This window comes from Drosophila serrata, unplaced genomic scaffold (assembly GCF_035046125.1).
Source record: "Drosophila serrata isolate PLE 108 unplaced genomic scaffold, ASM3504612v1 contig_112, whole genome shotgun sequence".
Taxonomy (NCBI): Eukaryota; Metazoa; Arthropoda; class Insecta; order Diptera; family Drosophilidae; genus Drosophila; species Drosophila serrata.
In genome coordinates, this window is record NW_028257010.1 from 203,043 (window position 1) to 220,315 (window position 17,273).

Below are 17,273 nucleotides of genomic sequence, written 5' to 3' on the forward strand. Positions count from 1 at the left end.
AAATGTATCTTCTGATATTCTATAGAACTTCTCCTTAAACTATTGGATCGCAAAGGGAGCCCCGTCAAGAAAAATTGTTATGGGTATGCCTCTATACGGGCAATCTTTTACTCTCGAGAATGCCAGTAACAATGGACTAAACGCTAAAGCTCCAGGACCCGGTCATGCTGGCGAATTTACCAAGGCTGCAGGATTTCTTGCTTATTATGAGGTAATTTATTCAATATAACATAAAACGTTAAGATCTGTAAAAAACTTAATATTTATATATACTTTTAAGTTTCCTTTATGATTTTAAAGCATACCCAAAGGTTTTTGAATTTTCCATTTTAAGCACACAAACTACATTAACATCGTAAATACTATTAAGTATGACATTTAGGCGGCTAAAATTTAATAATGTCTATGAAGCCTTTTAAGTTGTTAAAAGCTTATTGAATTCATGCATGTCTCAACATCAGTCTACATCAGGGTTTCCACCGCTTCAACACAAAAAAATGACAGATCTGTAAAAAAAAAGGACAAAAAACGGATAGTTTTTTTTTATAAAAAGACAAAAAAAAAAAGAACAAACATAGTTTTTGAATTTCAATTTATTTATTGTTATCTTCTCGTGTTTCGTTTGCTGCACTTGACCCTATCATTTGAAGATACATTTCAGACACTTTATAATATACTAGCCGGCCCGTCCCTGCTTCGCACGGGAATTAAACATTACATTTAGATTAGTCAATTTTAACACATTCATAATAATAATAATAATATGACACATATTCATCCTTTTTTTTTCAATTATTGAGTTCATTACATTTATTTAGTTAGTGCTTCTCTGTAAACAATATTTGATGTTGTTTTATTTTGTGGCAGCAAAATAAATTGATTTTCAGGGGCTCCGACTCGCGATTGACCAACATACAGTTGACCATGAGTAAAACATATATTTCGCAGATCGATCCCTACTAATTCGAAGGTTTGGCCTTGGGACTTGTTAATGCTAAAGATGTTTTTACCGGAAATTGGAGCCGTTTAAATGGGATTGGCAGATCAGTTGGGATCATCGGTATCCTCGGTATATGAGCTAGTTGACCACTTGCTGGGCCAGTGATAATATTTGCTACTATTAAATTGTCCTTTAACTCCTTAATAAGCAGCCTCGTCCCATTACACATGCTCGGAGGGTTTAAATTTCTTAAAAGCATGATTGGGATTCCGATTTTTAACGTCAATTCATGGGGTGGCAGTCCAGAAGGGTTCAACGAATTTAAAAATTCCTGTGGATAATGGACTGCATCTTCAATATTCGTTACAGTGTCGATCGATTTGTATGTTTTTGTTTGGCCGGGGACTTTTTGAACAATCAGATTATTTATTTCATTGACAGTATCATTCTTAGGTGATACTACAGCCCGAGAACACAGCCAATGTAAGTCTCTTTCGTGCAAATTCTCGATATCAAGGTATACAGAATCTATTAAATTTTCCAAATTATGGAGTATTTGGCCTAGAGACTCATCCAGAAGAATGTCACAATGACCGCTTAAATTTGGAGTTGGAAAAATTCCTTCCCCAAGTTTTAGCAGTTGCTGTGGTAAATCGCTATCAGTGATTCCATGAAGATGAGCTCTCATATTTGTCCTTAATTTTAATGTTTCAAACGTAGTCCATATGGGAGACGATTTCAAGCATGCCTTGATGATATCTGCTCGCGTGCCTCTGTTAATAACGGGGAGAGTCTGTTGAAAATCTCCAGCAAATACAAAAGTAATCCCGCCCATGACTGCAGAGGAGTTCCTTAGATCCTGTAAGGTTCTGTTCACGGCCTCTATATGTGCTCTATGGCTCATCGTGCATTCGTCCCACATAATCAATGAGGCGTCTTTTAGTAATTTACCAATAGGTCCATTTTTGCGTATTGAACATGTAGATTGTTGTTCAAGATTGACGGATAGTGGAAGTTTAAAAGTAGAATGAGCAGTTTTGCCATCCTTCAAAAGAGTTGCAGCATTCATCACAGCATCCCGCAAATGGATATATTCCTCGGACCGAAGTTTCGTCTGATTCAATCTAAGAGGCCTGACAGTATATGCAGACCTGATGCATCCGGCCAATAACGACATTCGATTCGAGCTGTAATCAATAGTTGGATTATATCTGATCTTCTGCAAGCTGTAAACGCGCTTCAGCTACCCTTGCCCTATCGCGTTCATTATTTTGAGAGTGAATCAAATCGATTGCTGCAGAACGCGACTGTCTAACTCTTAATCGTTTTCTCTCAAGCCTATCTGCTCGTCTTTCTGCTGATTCTTCCTTGTGCATCTGCATTGCTCTCAGCCGCTCAGTCTCTCGGATGGAGGCCCGTTCTTCGTCAGTTATATTCGTAATCTTACGTCTTTTTGCTTCTGTATTACGATTACGATGACCCAAACTCTACTTCTTGGGTGGCATGACTTCGTTTCTTACTGAACCTGAACAAAAAAATAAAATTTTTATCTCCAATTCCTTATTTCAATATGTTTTGAATGTTTTGACAGGAAATGCTTTGGCTGCCTGTAGAGGGCGGTAGATGTAAGGTAGTTTTTTGTTTTTTTTTTTAACACCTTGGAATACGTTATCTTAATTTTAGTAAGGATGCCTATTTTTTTTTTTAAATGAAATATAGCTTATGACACTCAGGAATGATGTAGCTTTCCAACAGTGAAAGAATTTTTCAAATCTGCCAAGTACTTTCGGAGCCTATTCAATTCATACAAACAAACAAACAAACTTACATTACCTCTTTATATAATAGTATAGATATGTCGATTCATGGTCGCGTTCCATTTTCGAGCGGAGTGAGTTTCGACTTTCTTGGCTGACGATCGCTGAAGACTGCCCGATCGTTCTGCCTAAGAACTGCCTTCGAACCACACACGGCGACAGCGACGCGACGCTGCCGCCTCGCTATAACGATTCCTGTGAAAAAGGGAACTAACAGCGCAGCTGTGACGCGCCACAACGAACTAAGAGGACCAATCATAGAATAGAACCAAGAATGCCAAAGTTCCGCGTAAGACAAACTTTCCAGGAACTAGCATTCTGCATACGCTGGTATACGAATGGTATATCCATTCGCCGACACGGCCATACTGACTCTAACACGACCTCGTGTATAAGTAACTGAACGTTTCTCTTTTGCCCCCTTTTCATTAATTTAAACAAATATTTCGAGTAATCCAATTTACTTTTCTTAACTAATGTCAACTTATCAAAATAGTATCAAACTTTCTTAAAACAAACTTTAGCATAAACATTACCATTCTGTTTGGGTTTCTTTAATACTTCAGGTCTTCAAAAATTATGTTTCATGTTCACACATACAGACTTCTTCTTTTCTTTTTCTTTAATCCAATTCTTTAACTCAATTCAATATTCCAAATATCTAATGCACCACACGCCATGATCAAAACAAACATCAGCTTATTTTGCACTTGTGCTTACATTAATATTACATTATCTCATTATCGTCCACTCAGGCCACGATACTGTCTCTTTACATTCTCTTTTCAAACATTTCATTTTTGTGCTTACATTACACCATCCAAGTACTCTGCCATTTCCTTTGGCCAGCAGTACAATATATCTTTGCCACCCTTATTGGGGCACTTCTCTTTCATCAATAACTTCAACATTTTCAACATTCTCAATATTCTCATTATTTTCATTATTATAGTCATCAAACACATTCAGCTCTTCGGGTACTTCCCCTTCTGGTAACTTTCTTAAATCTTCATGCGCATACTTATAAGTTCGTTTACTGGTTAATGACTTTAAAAAGTACCTGTCACCCTCTAATACCTCTGTTATTTCGAAAGGCCCCTTGAATTTTAGATTCAACTTGGTTTGATGCCTTTCCTCGTTTTTTAGTAAAACAAAATCTCCAACATTGTGTCTACGTACTTTCGCCTTACTTTTATCAAACCGTTCTTTATCATACACTGCTGTAGATACAATATTCTTTTTAGCTTGCGCTCTCACGTTTGACAGGTTAACTTCGTTTTCTATGTCACAAGGTGGAAGTAATCCTAACGGCCTTGATACTTTTCCCAATAACATTTCTAAAGGACTTGCCTTCGTCACTCGGTTAGTTGTACAATTAATTGCTAACTGCACCTCTCCTAGCACATCCTGCCAAGACTGTATTCCCGTTTCAGCCGCCGTTAACATATTTTTCAACGTGCTCATTGTTCGTTCCACTTGGCCATTAGCTCGACTAGCACCGGTGGCAATCAAATGCAAATTTATTTTCTGATCAGAACAAAATTGACTAAACTTTGCTCCTGTAAAACACCTTCCTTGGTCGGCTATTATTCGGTTTGGTACTCCAAACGAAACAGCGGACTTTACAGCTTCTATGCAACTGTCACTGTCTAGTTTAAGAGTATGACTACGATAGACATACTTGGTAAACGAGTCAACTTGAACAATAATATACTCCTTCTGGTCACTTTTGCCACTTAATTTCCCTGTTATGTCGATGTGGATAGTATGCCAAGTAATATTTACTTTTGGGATTGGATGCAGTTCAGCTTGAATTTTTCTTGAACGTAATTTCGACATTTTGCAAGTGATGCAATTCTCTACAAATTTCTTAATGTATTTTGATATATTATCAAGCAAATAAAAATCGTAAACTTTATCAAGTGTCTTTTCGAAACCTAAAAGCATAATTGACTCATGGACTTCGTTTATGACGGACCATCTAAAAGCACGCGGCACCACCGGTAAACAACGAGTTCTGCCATTTCTCTGAATTTTTCGGTGGAGAATTTCTGCCCTTAGTTCATAAGTTTTCGCAATATCTTCAGCAAGAGAAAAGTCTTTTAATTTGTTTACTATTTCGGCTATATCTGAGTCTCGACGTTGTTCAGCAATTAGCTAATTACTTGAAATTTCAGCCAAGTTAACTCTCTTCTCTTCAACTACTTTTACAGCAAAGGACTCTGGTGCGATAGGGTTTCTCGACAAAAAGTCAACATGTGCCATTCTTTTCCCTTCTCTATATTGAATATCAAATGTAAATGACTGCAAAAAGGCCCACCATCGCTGTGCTCTAGGAGTCAAATCTTGCTTATTTCTTGACGCCTTCAATGAGTTACAGTCGGTAAAAACTGTAGAGTTCCTGTCCAACAAATAATGTCGAAAATGTTTAATGGAGTTTACGACCGCTAAGGTTTCTAACTCATACGAGTGATATCTTGACTCTGCAGGTGAAGTTGTTTTGCTAAAATATTCTATTTCCTGGGGTTTGTTATTAATTCTGTGTAATAAAATTGCATCGTAGCCACTGCAATTTGCATCTGTATGCAGTTCAATTGGATAATTTGGGTCAAAAATAACAAGAGCTGGCTCATCAGTAAGTATAGAAATAACCTTCTTCCGTATCTGCTCATGTTCTGCTTTCCAATTAAATTTATTTTTCTCAGAAGTTAAGAAATATAACGGTTTCATTAACTGCGAAAACCCCTAATAAACTGCCGGAAATACGATGCTAATTCAATAAATTGTCTAAGTGATGTTACAGATTGTGGAGGCATAAGGGCTGTTAACGCTACAATTTTCTGAGGGTTTGGACGAATTCTCCAGCACTGACACTTAAGCCTAAATATTGCACCGATGTTTTCAGGCAGGAACACTTTGTAATATTAAACGAAAATCCAGCCTCTGTCAGAACATTTAAAACAATCTCCAATCTTTCAAAAGCTTCCTCTAATGTTGTGGTAGTTATCATAATATCATCCATATACACGATAACATAAGAATTCGACAAAATCCCCTAGCGCCTTACTAATTATTGAAAAACAGAAGGCGCATTTCTAAGCCCGAATGGCATAGACACAAATTCATACTGACCATCTAGCGTCACAAACGCTGTGTACTCTATAGAATCAGCATCCATAGGAATTTGGTAGTATCCACCGGTCATATCTAGACACGTAAAATAATTAACTCCTCGAAGTCTCTTTATCTGATCCTATATAAGTGGCAGCGGATATTTATCAGCCACTGTGTTTGAATTTAGCTCTATATAGTCAACGCAGAGTCTGTCCGAACCATTTTTCTTTTTAACTAACAGTATAGGGCTTGCATAAGGTGAACAGCTTGGCCTTATTATTACACCTCAACAGCTCCTCAATTTTCCCTCGAACTAAATCGCTCGCATGGACTTAATCGGTATGGCCTTCTCTGAACAGTTTTACTAGGATCGATCAATCTAATTTTCATTTTACCTACTTTAACTTTAGTGCATGGAATTCCTTTGAGAAAACAATTTGAGTACTTTGCCAACAATGAATTTAGTTTTATTTTATTTTCTCTGTCAAGTTCTGTATCAATATCAGCTGGCTCACAAATTAATTATTTTGGCTCTTGAAATCGTAAATTTGTCTAATGAAATGACAATATCAAAACCCTGTTTTAGTATTTCACGTCCAATGACGATATCGTTTTGCATGTGATCGTCGCCTATTACATAAAACAAAATTTCAATATAATTATTATCAATTTGTATCATACGTTACTTAGAACTTGTACAGTACTACATATTCCATTACTCCCAATGCCTCTTAACATAACAATATTATTCAATCTTTTACCAGAAAACTTTGTACTTAGCTTTTCTTTGTTCTGCATCAGGACCTGTTGTTTTAATTTCTCGCACAAGTTCGATTAAATTTTGATTTGGTAGTTCGATGATGACACGCCATGGTCCAACTAATGTATTAGGTTGAGGACCGATCCCACTTCTGATGTCGAGTCATGGTCGCGTTCCATTTTCGAGCGGAGTGAGTTTCGACTTTCCTGGCTGACGATCGCTGAAGACTGCCCGATCATTCTGCCTAAGAACTGCCTTCGAACCACACACGGCGACAGCGACGCGACGCTGCCGCCTCGCTATAACGATTCCTGTGAAAAAGGGAACTAACAGCGCAGCTGTGTCGCGCCACAACGAACTAAGAGGACCAATCATAGAATAGAACCAAGAATGCCAAAGTTCCGCGTAAGACAAACTTTCCAGGAACTAGCATTCTGCATACGCTGGTATACGAATGGTATATCCATTCGCCGACATATACATATATGTATATTGTTGCAACATGCGTTGTTTCGACGTAACTAAAATCTAAATGAAAGAAATTAATTAATGCAGGTCTTTGGCGCAATTCGGTCAGATGGCCAACGGGACTAATAGCAGAATGTTGTGCACAAAACATTGCCCCCTCCTGTCTGCGAGACTCTGATGTCGCGATTGGCTTGAACGAAATTTTGTTCTCTTGAGCAAATGGAACTGCACTTTGCGTGTGTTTTTTGTTTTGGCATGTGCGCGAATCATGTCAATTTTTGGGTTCAAAGTATACTTGCAGTACCTCCTATTCGAATCCGTTGCATTGCGACTTAGCCAATTCGCAAGTAAAGGCTCCTGCAACCACGAAGTGTGAAATTTTTGCTTGTATATTTCCTTGGACATCTTAAATTTTTAGCGCAATATCTCGATACCAATACGTTTTGTCGATTACACACAAAAAAAAAAAAAAACAGGGCTTCAAAAAAGCTTATCGAAGACGAAAATTCGATATGAAAGCAATGCCACATAATTACAAATAATAAATTGCATATACATTAAAAAACAAGAAAAAGGATGAAAAAAGACAAAATAAAAATAAATTGGTAGATGATGTTTCCAAAATTTTGAGGACAAAGCAGTTTCAAAAAGGACAGACTGGCAACACTGGTCTACATACTCATATTCTTTTGTAAAATAATGTAGAAAGTTAACTGTAAATGATTATGATTCGTAGTGAATGTAAGACAGATAATTTTAAAATATATATGTACATATTTGTCCGATATTCATAAACATCATTACGGCTGTTGATGGTATTCTAGATGATGGTATTCTAGGAAAAAGTTTAAGTTTCGTCGTTTTATTATTTATAATTGTAGAATTGTTAGTTTGTTTTTAAATTATGTGGCACGACTTCAATTTATAGCTGCCATTGTAAAGATCGAAAAATTAATAGGAAATTATATCACAATTAAAATTACTTTGTAATTATTTAGAATATTCCCATATAACCCGAATAATAATTAATTTACAGAATTTTAAACAATGTTTTAAAATTTATGATAATCTATTAAATAAATATTCAGATTTAGAAATCTTTATAACATACAATATTTACATTTGGACATGCCCCTATTGCTTTTATGTAATATGACCAAACGTTTATATATTGATAAAATAAATATTTAATAACAAAATATAAACTATTATACAGATCTGCGATCGCGTCAAACATCAAGGATGGGAGGTTGTGCAGGATGTACATGGTCGCATGGGACCGTATGCGCGGAAGGGAACACAGTGGGTATCCTTTGATGACCCAGCCATAATCCGGAAAAAGTCGCAACTAGTTCGAGCCTTGAACTTGGGCGGCGGAATGGTTTGGGCTCTAGATCTCGACGACTTCCGCAATCGTTGCGGTGATGGTGTGCATCCTTTGCTACGACAGATCCACGATGTTCTAAAGGAACCGCCAAGTGGTTACGAACCAACACGTGAGTTCAGCCGATAAGAAGTAGTTCAACATTTCTCTATCCGGTTTTAAACTTCACCTAACCTCAATAGCTGGCGTAGATTCTTCTATAGAGCAGGCGTCTGTGGAGGAACAAGCCATTTCAGAAGAAGGTGGAACTACATCAATTGAGATCGGAACTGAGAGTCAATTGGAGGAAACGCAGGAAGAGATGGAAATGGCGGTAGAGGCCATTAATGGGGCCGAAGAAGACAACGCCGAAGAAGCTAATTTTGAAATTGAAGCCGCCGAAGTCCCGATCACTGGTACTGGTGGATCGACACAGTTTAAAGTAGTCTGCTACTTTACCAACTGGGCTTGGTACCGCCAGGGGGGCGGGAAGTTCGTACCTGAGGATATCGACCCAGAACTGTGCACCCACATAGTCTACGGCTTTGCTGTTCTAAGCCGAGATAAGCTTACCATTCAACCACATGACTCCTGGGCTGATCTGGACAACAAATTCTATGAGAGGGTTGTGGCGCATCGAAAACGGGGAGTAAAAGTTACTGTGGCCATTGGTGGGTGGAATGACTCTGCCGGAGATAAATATTCGCGACTGGTGAGAAACGCGAAGGCCCGAGCACAATTTATTAGACATGTCATCGAATTCATTGAAAAGTATGGTTTCGATGGACTCGACCTTGACTGGGAATACCCGGTTTGCTGGCAGGTGGATTGTAAAAAAGGAACGGATGATGAAAAGCAAGGATACACAGCACTGGTTCGGGAATTGTCGCAGGCTTTCCGGCCTAAAAACCTCCTACTATCCGCTGCAGTTTCTCCTAATAAAAAGGTAATCGACGCCGGATACGAAGTGGCTGAGTTATCGAAGTACTTTGACTGGATTGCCATAATGGCATACGACTATCACGGGCAATGGGACAAGCAGACTGGCCACGTAGCACCCATGTACGAGCACCCCGACGGAGTAGCCACCTTTAATGCAAACTTTTCCGTAAACTACTGGATAGCGAATGGAGCAGACCGGCAAAAGCTCGTTTTGGGAATGCCTATGTATGGACAGTCATTTTCTTTGGCACAGGCCAATGAACACAATCTAAATGCTCCCACCTATGGTGGTGGGGAGGCTGGAGAGGCTACCAGGGCCAGAGGGTTCCTGGCGTACTATGAGATTTGCTCATATATTCGCCAGAGAGGGTGGAATGTCGTACGTGACGCTAGGGGCCGGATGGGCCCATACGCTTATCTGCGAGATCAGTGGGTTTCCTTTGATGATGCAGCAATGATCCGACACAAAAGCGAGTACGTTAAGGCTATGGATCTGGGAGGAGCTATGATATGGGCACTGGATCTAGATGATTTTAAGAACGACTGCGGTTGCGAGTCGTATCCTTTGCTAAAAACTATTAACCGTGTACTGCGTGGATATGGGGGCCCGAATGCCAAGTGTGTGCTTGAAAAGAGCCCTTTGACAATAAGTAAGTAGTGGTCATGAACATACATCATCACTATATATTATAAAAATCTATCAATCCCGCAGTTGGCAACCATAATATATTCATTAAACCTACTTTAACCACAAGTTCAGACGGCGTAACTGTTGCACAACAAGAATCTTGGACCAAACCCAATCCTACACAACCGATCTCGGCGTTGGATTGTGACGGCAAAAACTACATCGCGCATGAACAAGACTGCAACAAATACTATGTCTGCCAATATGGAGAATTAGTTGAACATCGGTACGTATGCTAACTGTGATGTTATTTGTTGCAGAGAATATTTAGGGAATATCTTACCTAACATGGGAGCTTTCCTTTAATACTTAGGGGGCTCCTTATAAGACTGAATGACTGAATTACTAAAAATATGTATAAGAGTATCAATACCCAAAAAGTCTGCATCTGAATTGTTAAATATCTATTTTCAATCGTCAAAGTGTAAAGTGTAACAGAGAGAAACGCGCATGAAAACAAAGTTATATTAACTATCATATCCGAAATAACCCTTGAATTCTGGAAACCATTGATCAAGGTCGAGAGTGAAATGGCAAACTTCTTATTTCATATTTGACCTTATAAAAGATAATAAAACTTTTAATTGCAAACGCTAAGACCAAAATTAACCTTTAAATATTCAATTCATGGGTATCCTATATCGCCTTATCATTAATAATCATAATCCGGTTCTTTGAATGTTTTTAAAAATACCGGTCACCGACAAAAACAGTTTGGATTTATTTTAACGTGGCAAAAATTTTTAATCTCTTTCAATGGTTTTTGATTGGTCTTAAATTGATCTCAACTTATCCTTTGACGTCCCGCAAGGGAGCCATTTGAGTCTCTTCTTGTTTAAATTACTTATTAACGATCTGCCCAAAGATCTGACTCATTTATCCCCACAAATATATGTGGCTAATGCCTTCTTTTATATTACATTTACATTGGTTGTATAAATATTACTTAAAGATCGGTGCTACTTGACGGCTTGAATGACAACACCAACTATTATGCCTATCTTCTACTTTAACTACACCTTAAAATCATTATAATTTGCACTTAACCTGGTTAAAGCCGGAGATTCTGAGCTCCGAAGTTTTTCCAGCTGTGTTCACAGTATATCGGCTAGATCGCCCTATCAGACGCGGGGGTGGAGTTCTAATAGCGGTGGACTCCTCACTCACGTCAGAATTATTAACCTTCGAGGAATGTAATGATGTTGAATTCCTCTGTGTGAAGCTATCTATCAAAGGTAGCTCCATTTTTATTACCTGTTCCTACATACCTCCACTGTCGGAACTTCCTATTTATTGGAATCACCTTTCCGCTATTCAGATGGTTTTCAGTAGACTTTTGGATAGAGACCAGTTGGTAGTTCTAGGAGATTTTAATATCCCTGGTGCTATTTGGTGCTCAAATAATTCCACCAATACTCTCCATACACCTACACAACATGACTTTATCGCTGGCTTGTTTGACATTTCGCTGTCTCAAGTCAACCATGTTCGAAATTCCTTACAGCGCTTGCTCGATCTTTGCTTCGTCTCTGATCCTGCGAGAGTCAGTTTAGCAAGGGTGGCGCCTCTGACGCAGCCCGAAGATCCTTATCATCCAACTTTCGATGTGACTCTTGATATTGGGTGTGACGTACAGAATATTTCTGATCGTCCAGCCAATAAAGTCCTATGTTTTCGCAAAACGGACTTTGAACGGTTGAATAATTTTATAAACGAGTTCAATTGGTCTGATCTATACATGTGCACTGACATGGCAGTTGCCGTTGATATTTTTTACAGTGCCATGAATTCATTTTTTACTGAATGTGTTCCGTTATATTATCCGCCAAGCTCGAATAAACCGCCGTGGTTTACTAAAGAGTTGAGCCGACTTAAAAATAAAAAATCTAGACTGTATACTAAATTTAAAATCACCGGTTCTCAATCTGCCCTTTCATTTTATTTATCAGCTCGGCCAAACTTTACCGTGCTGAGCGCGCAGTGTTATAAAAACTATTTAACTCGTTGTAGGGCCCAGTTCTCACAGGACCCAAAACAGTTTTATAATTTCGTTAACACTAAACGTAAACCTAAAACAAATCCTTCCTCGCTTTCATTTGAAAATACTACCGCAAATAATGATCAGGCAATAGCCGATCTATTTTCGCAGTTTTTTCAAACAACCTATTCTAGCTCTTCGTATATATACCAGACTTATTCCTACGACATACCCAAATCGAACTTAATTTTCTGTCGTAGCCTAAACGAAAGCTCTCTCCTTTTAGATCTTCATCGTGTCAAGCCAGTTTATTCGCCAGGTCCCGACGGAATTCCTGGCTGTGTGCTCAGGTATTGTGCCGACGCCCTGTGCTATCCCCTTCTGAAATTGTTTACCTTGTCCTTAGAAACCTCCCACTTTCCCATTATTTGGAAGGAATCGTTTATTATTCCTCTCCACAAAAAAGGTAGCAAATTGGATGCCAGCAATTATAGAGGAATCTCTAAGTTGTCGGTCATCCCTAAATTATTTGAAAACATTTTCACCCCTCACTTACAGCACCTTTGTAGATCGGTTATTTCTCCATGTCAACATGGTTATATGAAGCGAAGATCAACAACAACAAATCTTTTGGAGCTCTCTTCCTATATTATAAAGGGCTTCCATAATAATTGTCAGACAGATGTAATCTATACTGATTTCAGTAAAGCATTTGACTCTGTTAACCATTCTCTCCTCGTTAGAAAACTCGATTCAATGGGTTTTCCAAGTGATCTTCTTAATTGGTTCTCTAGTTATTTGAATGGCAGGACGCAAAAGGTCCTCTTTAAGGATAATTTATCCAATGTTCTAAGGGTTACATCTGGTGTCCCGCAAGGAAGCCATTTGGGACCCTTATTGTTTACATTGTTCATAAATGTCCTGCCCAAAGTCTTGACTAACTCCAGAGTACTTATGTACGCGGATGACGTCAAGCTTTGCGTGCAATACAACGACGTTGCCTGCCAGTCGGATTTACAAACAGATCTTAATAATTTTCAAACTAACTACCTTCCTACTCTAGTAGACTCCTATTAATTAACTTGCCGTCCTTAGCCAATCGTAGAACGATGCTAGGGATAACCTTTATTTTTAACCTTATCCATGGTGATGTGGAAAGTGCTGACTTGTTGAGTCAGCTTAATTTCCACGTACCATGTAGAGCCACTAGATCCTATATCCCATTAGTGTTGCGCCACTTTAGGACCTCCTTTGAACTGCATGAACCTTTTAGAGTGTTATGTGCAAATTATAATGATTTGTACACACTAATCTCTAACGTAGATACCCTTCCCAAATTAAAATCTTTAATACTAACACACTTAGTAAGCATGCAAGCTAACAATCTGGCAGCACGCCGGTAGTTCAATTTTCCTCGTATTCTGTCCTATATTTTCCATCGCGCCTACTAACACCTAACCCAAACAGGCACGTGCCTGGTGTCATACGGGCCACTTGAATGTACTGACCTTAGTGCATCAACGTCCAAGAAAATTAACACTCTAAAAGGTTCATGTAGTTCAAAGGAGGTTCTACAGTGGTGCAACACTAAGGGTATATACATAGGATCTAGTATTTCTACTTGGTACGTGAAAGAGAAGCTGACTCAACAAATTAGAACTTTCCACGTCACCATGAATGAGGTTTTAAATAAAGGTTAAGCCAAGCATAGTTCTACGGTTGGCTTAGGATGGTAAGATAATTAGGAGGAGTCTATTAGAATAGGAAGGTAATCTTTGGTTTACATGAACAGGTGATTGAAAATTTAGCGTACAGCCTAAATTTGCTATTTTTATGTCGGCTCAACCTATTAGTAAACCATGGAGACTTATTAGAGTTTGGCGGATAGAAAACAGAACACATTCAGTAAAAAATGAGTTCATTGCATTGTAAAAAATATCCACGGCAACTGCCATGTAAGTTCACATGTTTAGATCGGTTAATTCAAGTATAAAATTAAATTAAATTCAAATATAATATTATTCAGCCGTTAAAAGTCTGTTTTTACAGAGAGAAAACGCTGCCCGAACTTCTTGACGGTTAAAAAAAAATCTTTTAATTTTAGTATATAACTGTGGTGATTAGAGCCAGGAGCTGAAGTTTTTATGGTCTAATATGCTACTGGGTGAAATTCGGCTTCAAATCACTGCATTAGAATGCCCATTCATAGATGCTGTAGTATGTAATTCTTTGTGATGTAGTTGATACTGCTCTGCGATACAATTAAAGGACGCACAAAACGTCGGGACATCCTTTAGCTAGTTCATTGCACTTATCTGCCTTACTTCGAATATAAGCTCGGTCATTCTTTAACAAATTTTTTGACATCCGTGCTAGGAATTATTTGAAAAATTTAATGTTCTTAGGTCTCGCAAACTGAACTGCCCTAGTGTTTTTCTTTCCTATCCCGATTTTGCTAATTTCTACTCTGTGGCCTGAAAAACTGATCGTCTTGGGAATTTATAGATTGACTTTCGTACTGTTTTGTCCTTAAGTATGCCGGCTGCTTTGATAGCTAAGTACCTACTTGGTTGATGACAAAAAGGTTTTATATAGTACAGAGGTACAATGCCTGTGAAAATGAAGTCACAGGCATTTAAGTGTAGATTCTTTGAAAAGAATCACTGTATTAAATATTTTCTGTATCCGAATGGATTCTAAACTTTAGTTTTAGGGTTTCAATACAGTGTTACTGTCCTATTATTGTATACTTCTCTTAATAGACATACTTTCCTTTGCAAACTGTAGGATATTTGCAAGTTACTACCTTCATCTGTAACGTAATACGTAGGGACGTGAAGAGAACTGAATTTAACCTCATCTTAATTTTTACATACCAATAATAGTTCATATTTACCTTTAATGTTACGCCACTATAGAACATCGTTTAAAGGTTTATGTACCTTCTTAAAAGTCTAATTTATTTACCCTTGCAAAGTGTTTTTAACTCAAAGCTTAAACTTCAGAGAATGCTCTGATGCTCTTAGTTTTTGAGCTATCAATTGCACGTTGTGAAGTCATAATATGACGGCCCGCCATATCTTACAGTTGTCGCTTCCACTGTGTTACAAACTTCTGGCGAAAATCATAAATCATTTTGCAAAGGTATGACAAGGGTAGACAAATAACTTCGATTGCTAACAATTTTGGACCTAAGCTCCTTAATACATTGTGTTTGTAAATTTTTCTTTTCAGGTGCCCTACAGGTCTGTATTGGAACGAAAACAAATGCGACTGGTCAAACAAAGCTAATTGCACAGTACGGGAGGATCAACTTAGTCAAATGCTATTAGCACAACGCCCGAAGCCCACCAACGGCGACTCAAAACCCGATTCAACTAAAAAACCATTGAGCCCACCTAGCAAGAACCCCACCTCGGGTCAGAAGCCAACTTCTTTGCCGCAAAGTAGTGACAGAGATTTCAAAGTTATCTGCTATTTTACCAACTGGGCATGGTACCGATCAGGCCAGGGAAAGTACGTTCCCGAGGATATCGACTCCAACTTATGCACCCATATAATTTATGGGTTCGCAGTACTCGACAGTCACTCATTGACTATAAAGACCCACGACTCATGGGCCGACATCGATAATCAGTTCTACAAGCGGGTGGTGGAGTACAAGAAAAAAGGCCTCCGCGTGACGGTGGCTATCGGCGGGTGGAACGACTCATTGGGCAGCAAATATGCGCGCCTTGTTCTTGATCCCCAAGCTCGAGTGCGCTTTATCGCAAGCGTCTTAAGATTTTTAGAAAAATTTGGGTTCGAGGGCTTGGATTTGGATTGGGAGTATCCTGTGTGCTGGCAGGTTGATTGTTCCAAGGGCGCTCAATTAGAAAAACAGGGATTCGTAGCCTTAGTAAAAGAATTATTCGAAGCTTTTCAAACAAAGGGTCTATTACTATCAGCGGCGGTTTCGCCCAGTAAGACGGTAGTCGATGCTGGGTACGATGTACCGACATTGTCCCGCTACCTTGACTGGATTTCCGTTATGACGTATGATTTTCACGGACACTGGGATAAGCAAACCGGCCACGTAGCTCCACTGTACTATATCGCCGGCGACGAAAATCCAAACTTTAATGGCAATTTCAGCATCCACTATTGGCTGGACCAGGGTACTCCCGCAAGCAAGCTTGTTATGGGCATGCCCCTTTACGGGCAGTCCTTTTCGCTAGCTAACCAGAAAAACAGAGCTCTAAACGACAAATCTATTGGGCCTGGGCAGGCGGGCACATATTCCCGCGCAAGTGGATTCCTTGCCTATTATGAGATTTGTGAAAAAATTGGAAACGGAGGATGGACCGTGATAAGAGACGACTATGGCCGCATTGGGCCATATAGCTACAAAGCCGACCAGTGGGTTTCCTATGACGACGTCGCGGACATTCGCCGTAAAGCGCAGTTTGTAAGGCGTCTGAACCTTGGGGGTGGTATGATATGGGCACTCGATCTAGACGACTTCCACGGTCACTGCGGTTGTGGCAAATATCCATTATTACGAACACTCAACCAGGAGCTGCGTGGTATTCCTGGGCAAAGGGCCAACGACTGCACCTAATTAATTTCATAATAATTAGGGTTGCCATTCCTTCTCAATTTTTACAAAACCAATTTTATATATAAGCTTGCAACTATATTCCAATTAAATTAATACTTACTATCAAAAGTCGACTTTGAAGTAATAACATTGATTTTTATGTAGGGTAGGTAGGTATAATGGTGGTCTCTTTCTAGATGCTCCAATTAGATCCAGCTTCCTATTTGAGCCTCACCATCTGAAAAATCCTAAGATTAACGAGATTTAAAACATACAAAAATTATGCAGTGACTCCAGGTGGTATAACCATCGCGAACCTAATGATAACCAATTTAAATTCTTCGTCCAATATTTGTAATCTCCTGTGTTTGCTCTTTCTTGATAATTTTTTGTTGGCTGTTATTCTAAAATGGTCTTGGATAAGGATCCAAATAGACTAAATTTACTGAGTTCAGTATACCATTCATACAGGCTAGTTATTTGCTTTTAATTTCCTTCGATGTCATTGTGTCCCAAGTTATTTGAATATCATTGCGTTAAGCAAGCTGTAAGGGTCATATTGCATTCTGCCACTAGACATAAAATGTGAGAATAGCCACTTGGCTATCCGAGTAGATCCATTCG

The 17,273-nt window shown here is 38.9% G+C and overlaps 1 protein-coding gene across 3 annotated transcripts in view; it reads left to right on the forward strand.

The window, feature by feature from the left end:
- Positions 1–16,778, forward strand: part of Cht10 (Chitinase 10) — a 45,695-nt gene extending 28,917 nt beyond the window's left edge. For all 3 annotated transcript variants that reach the window (XM_086841244.1, XM_086841243.1, XM_086841242.1), the window contains 5 exons: positions 26–211; positions 8,316–8,595; positions 8,666–10,054; positions 10,117–10,318; positions 15,305–16,778. In XM_086841244.1, the coding sequence (XP_086697370.1) occupies positions 26–211; positions 8,316–8,595; positions 8,666–10,054; positions 10,117–10,318; positions 15,305–16,670 (3,423 nt within the window). In that variant the 3' untranslated portion in view covers positions 16,671–16,778. The remainder of the gene's footprint in view (positions 1–25; positions 212–8,315; positions 8,596–8,665; positions 10,055–10,116; positions 10,319–15,304) is intronic.
- Positions 16,779–17,273: the final 495 nt, after the last annotated feature.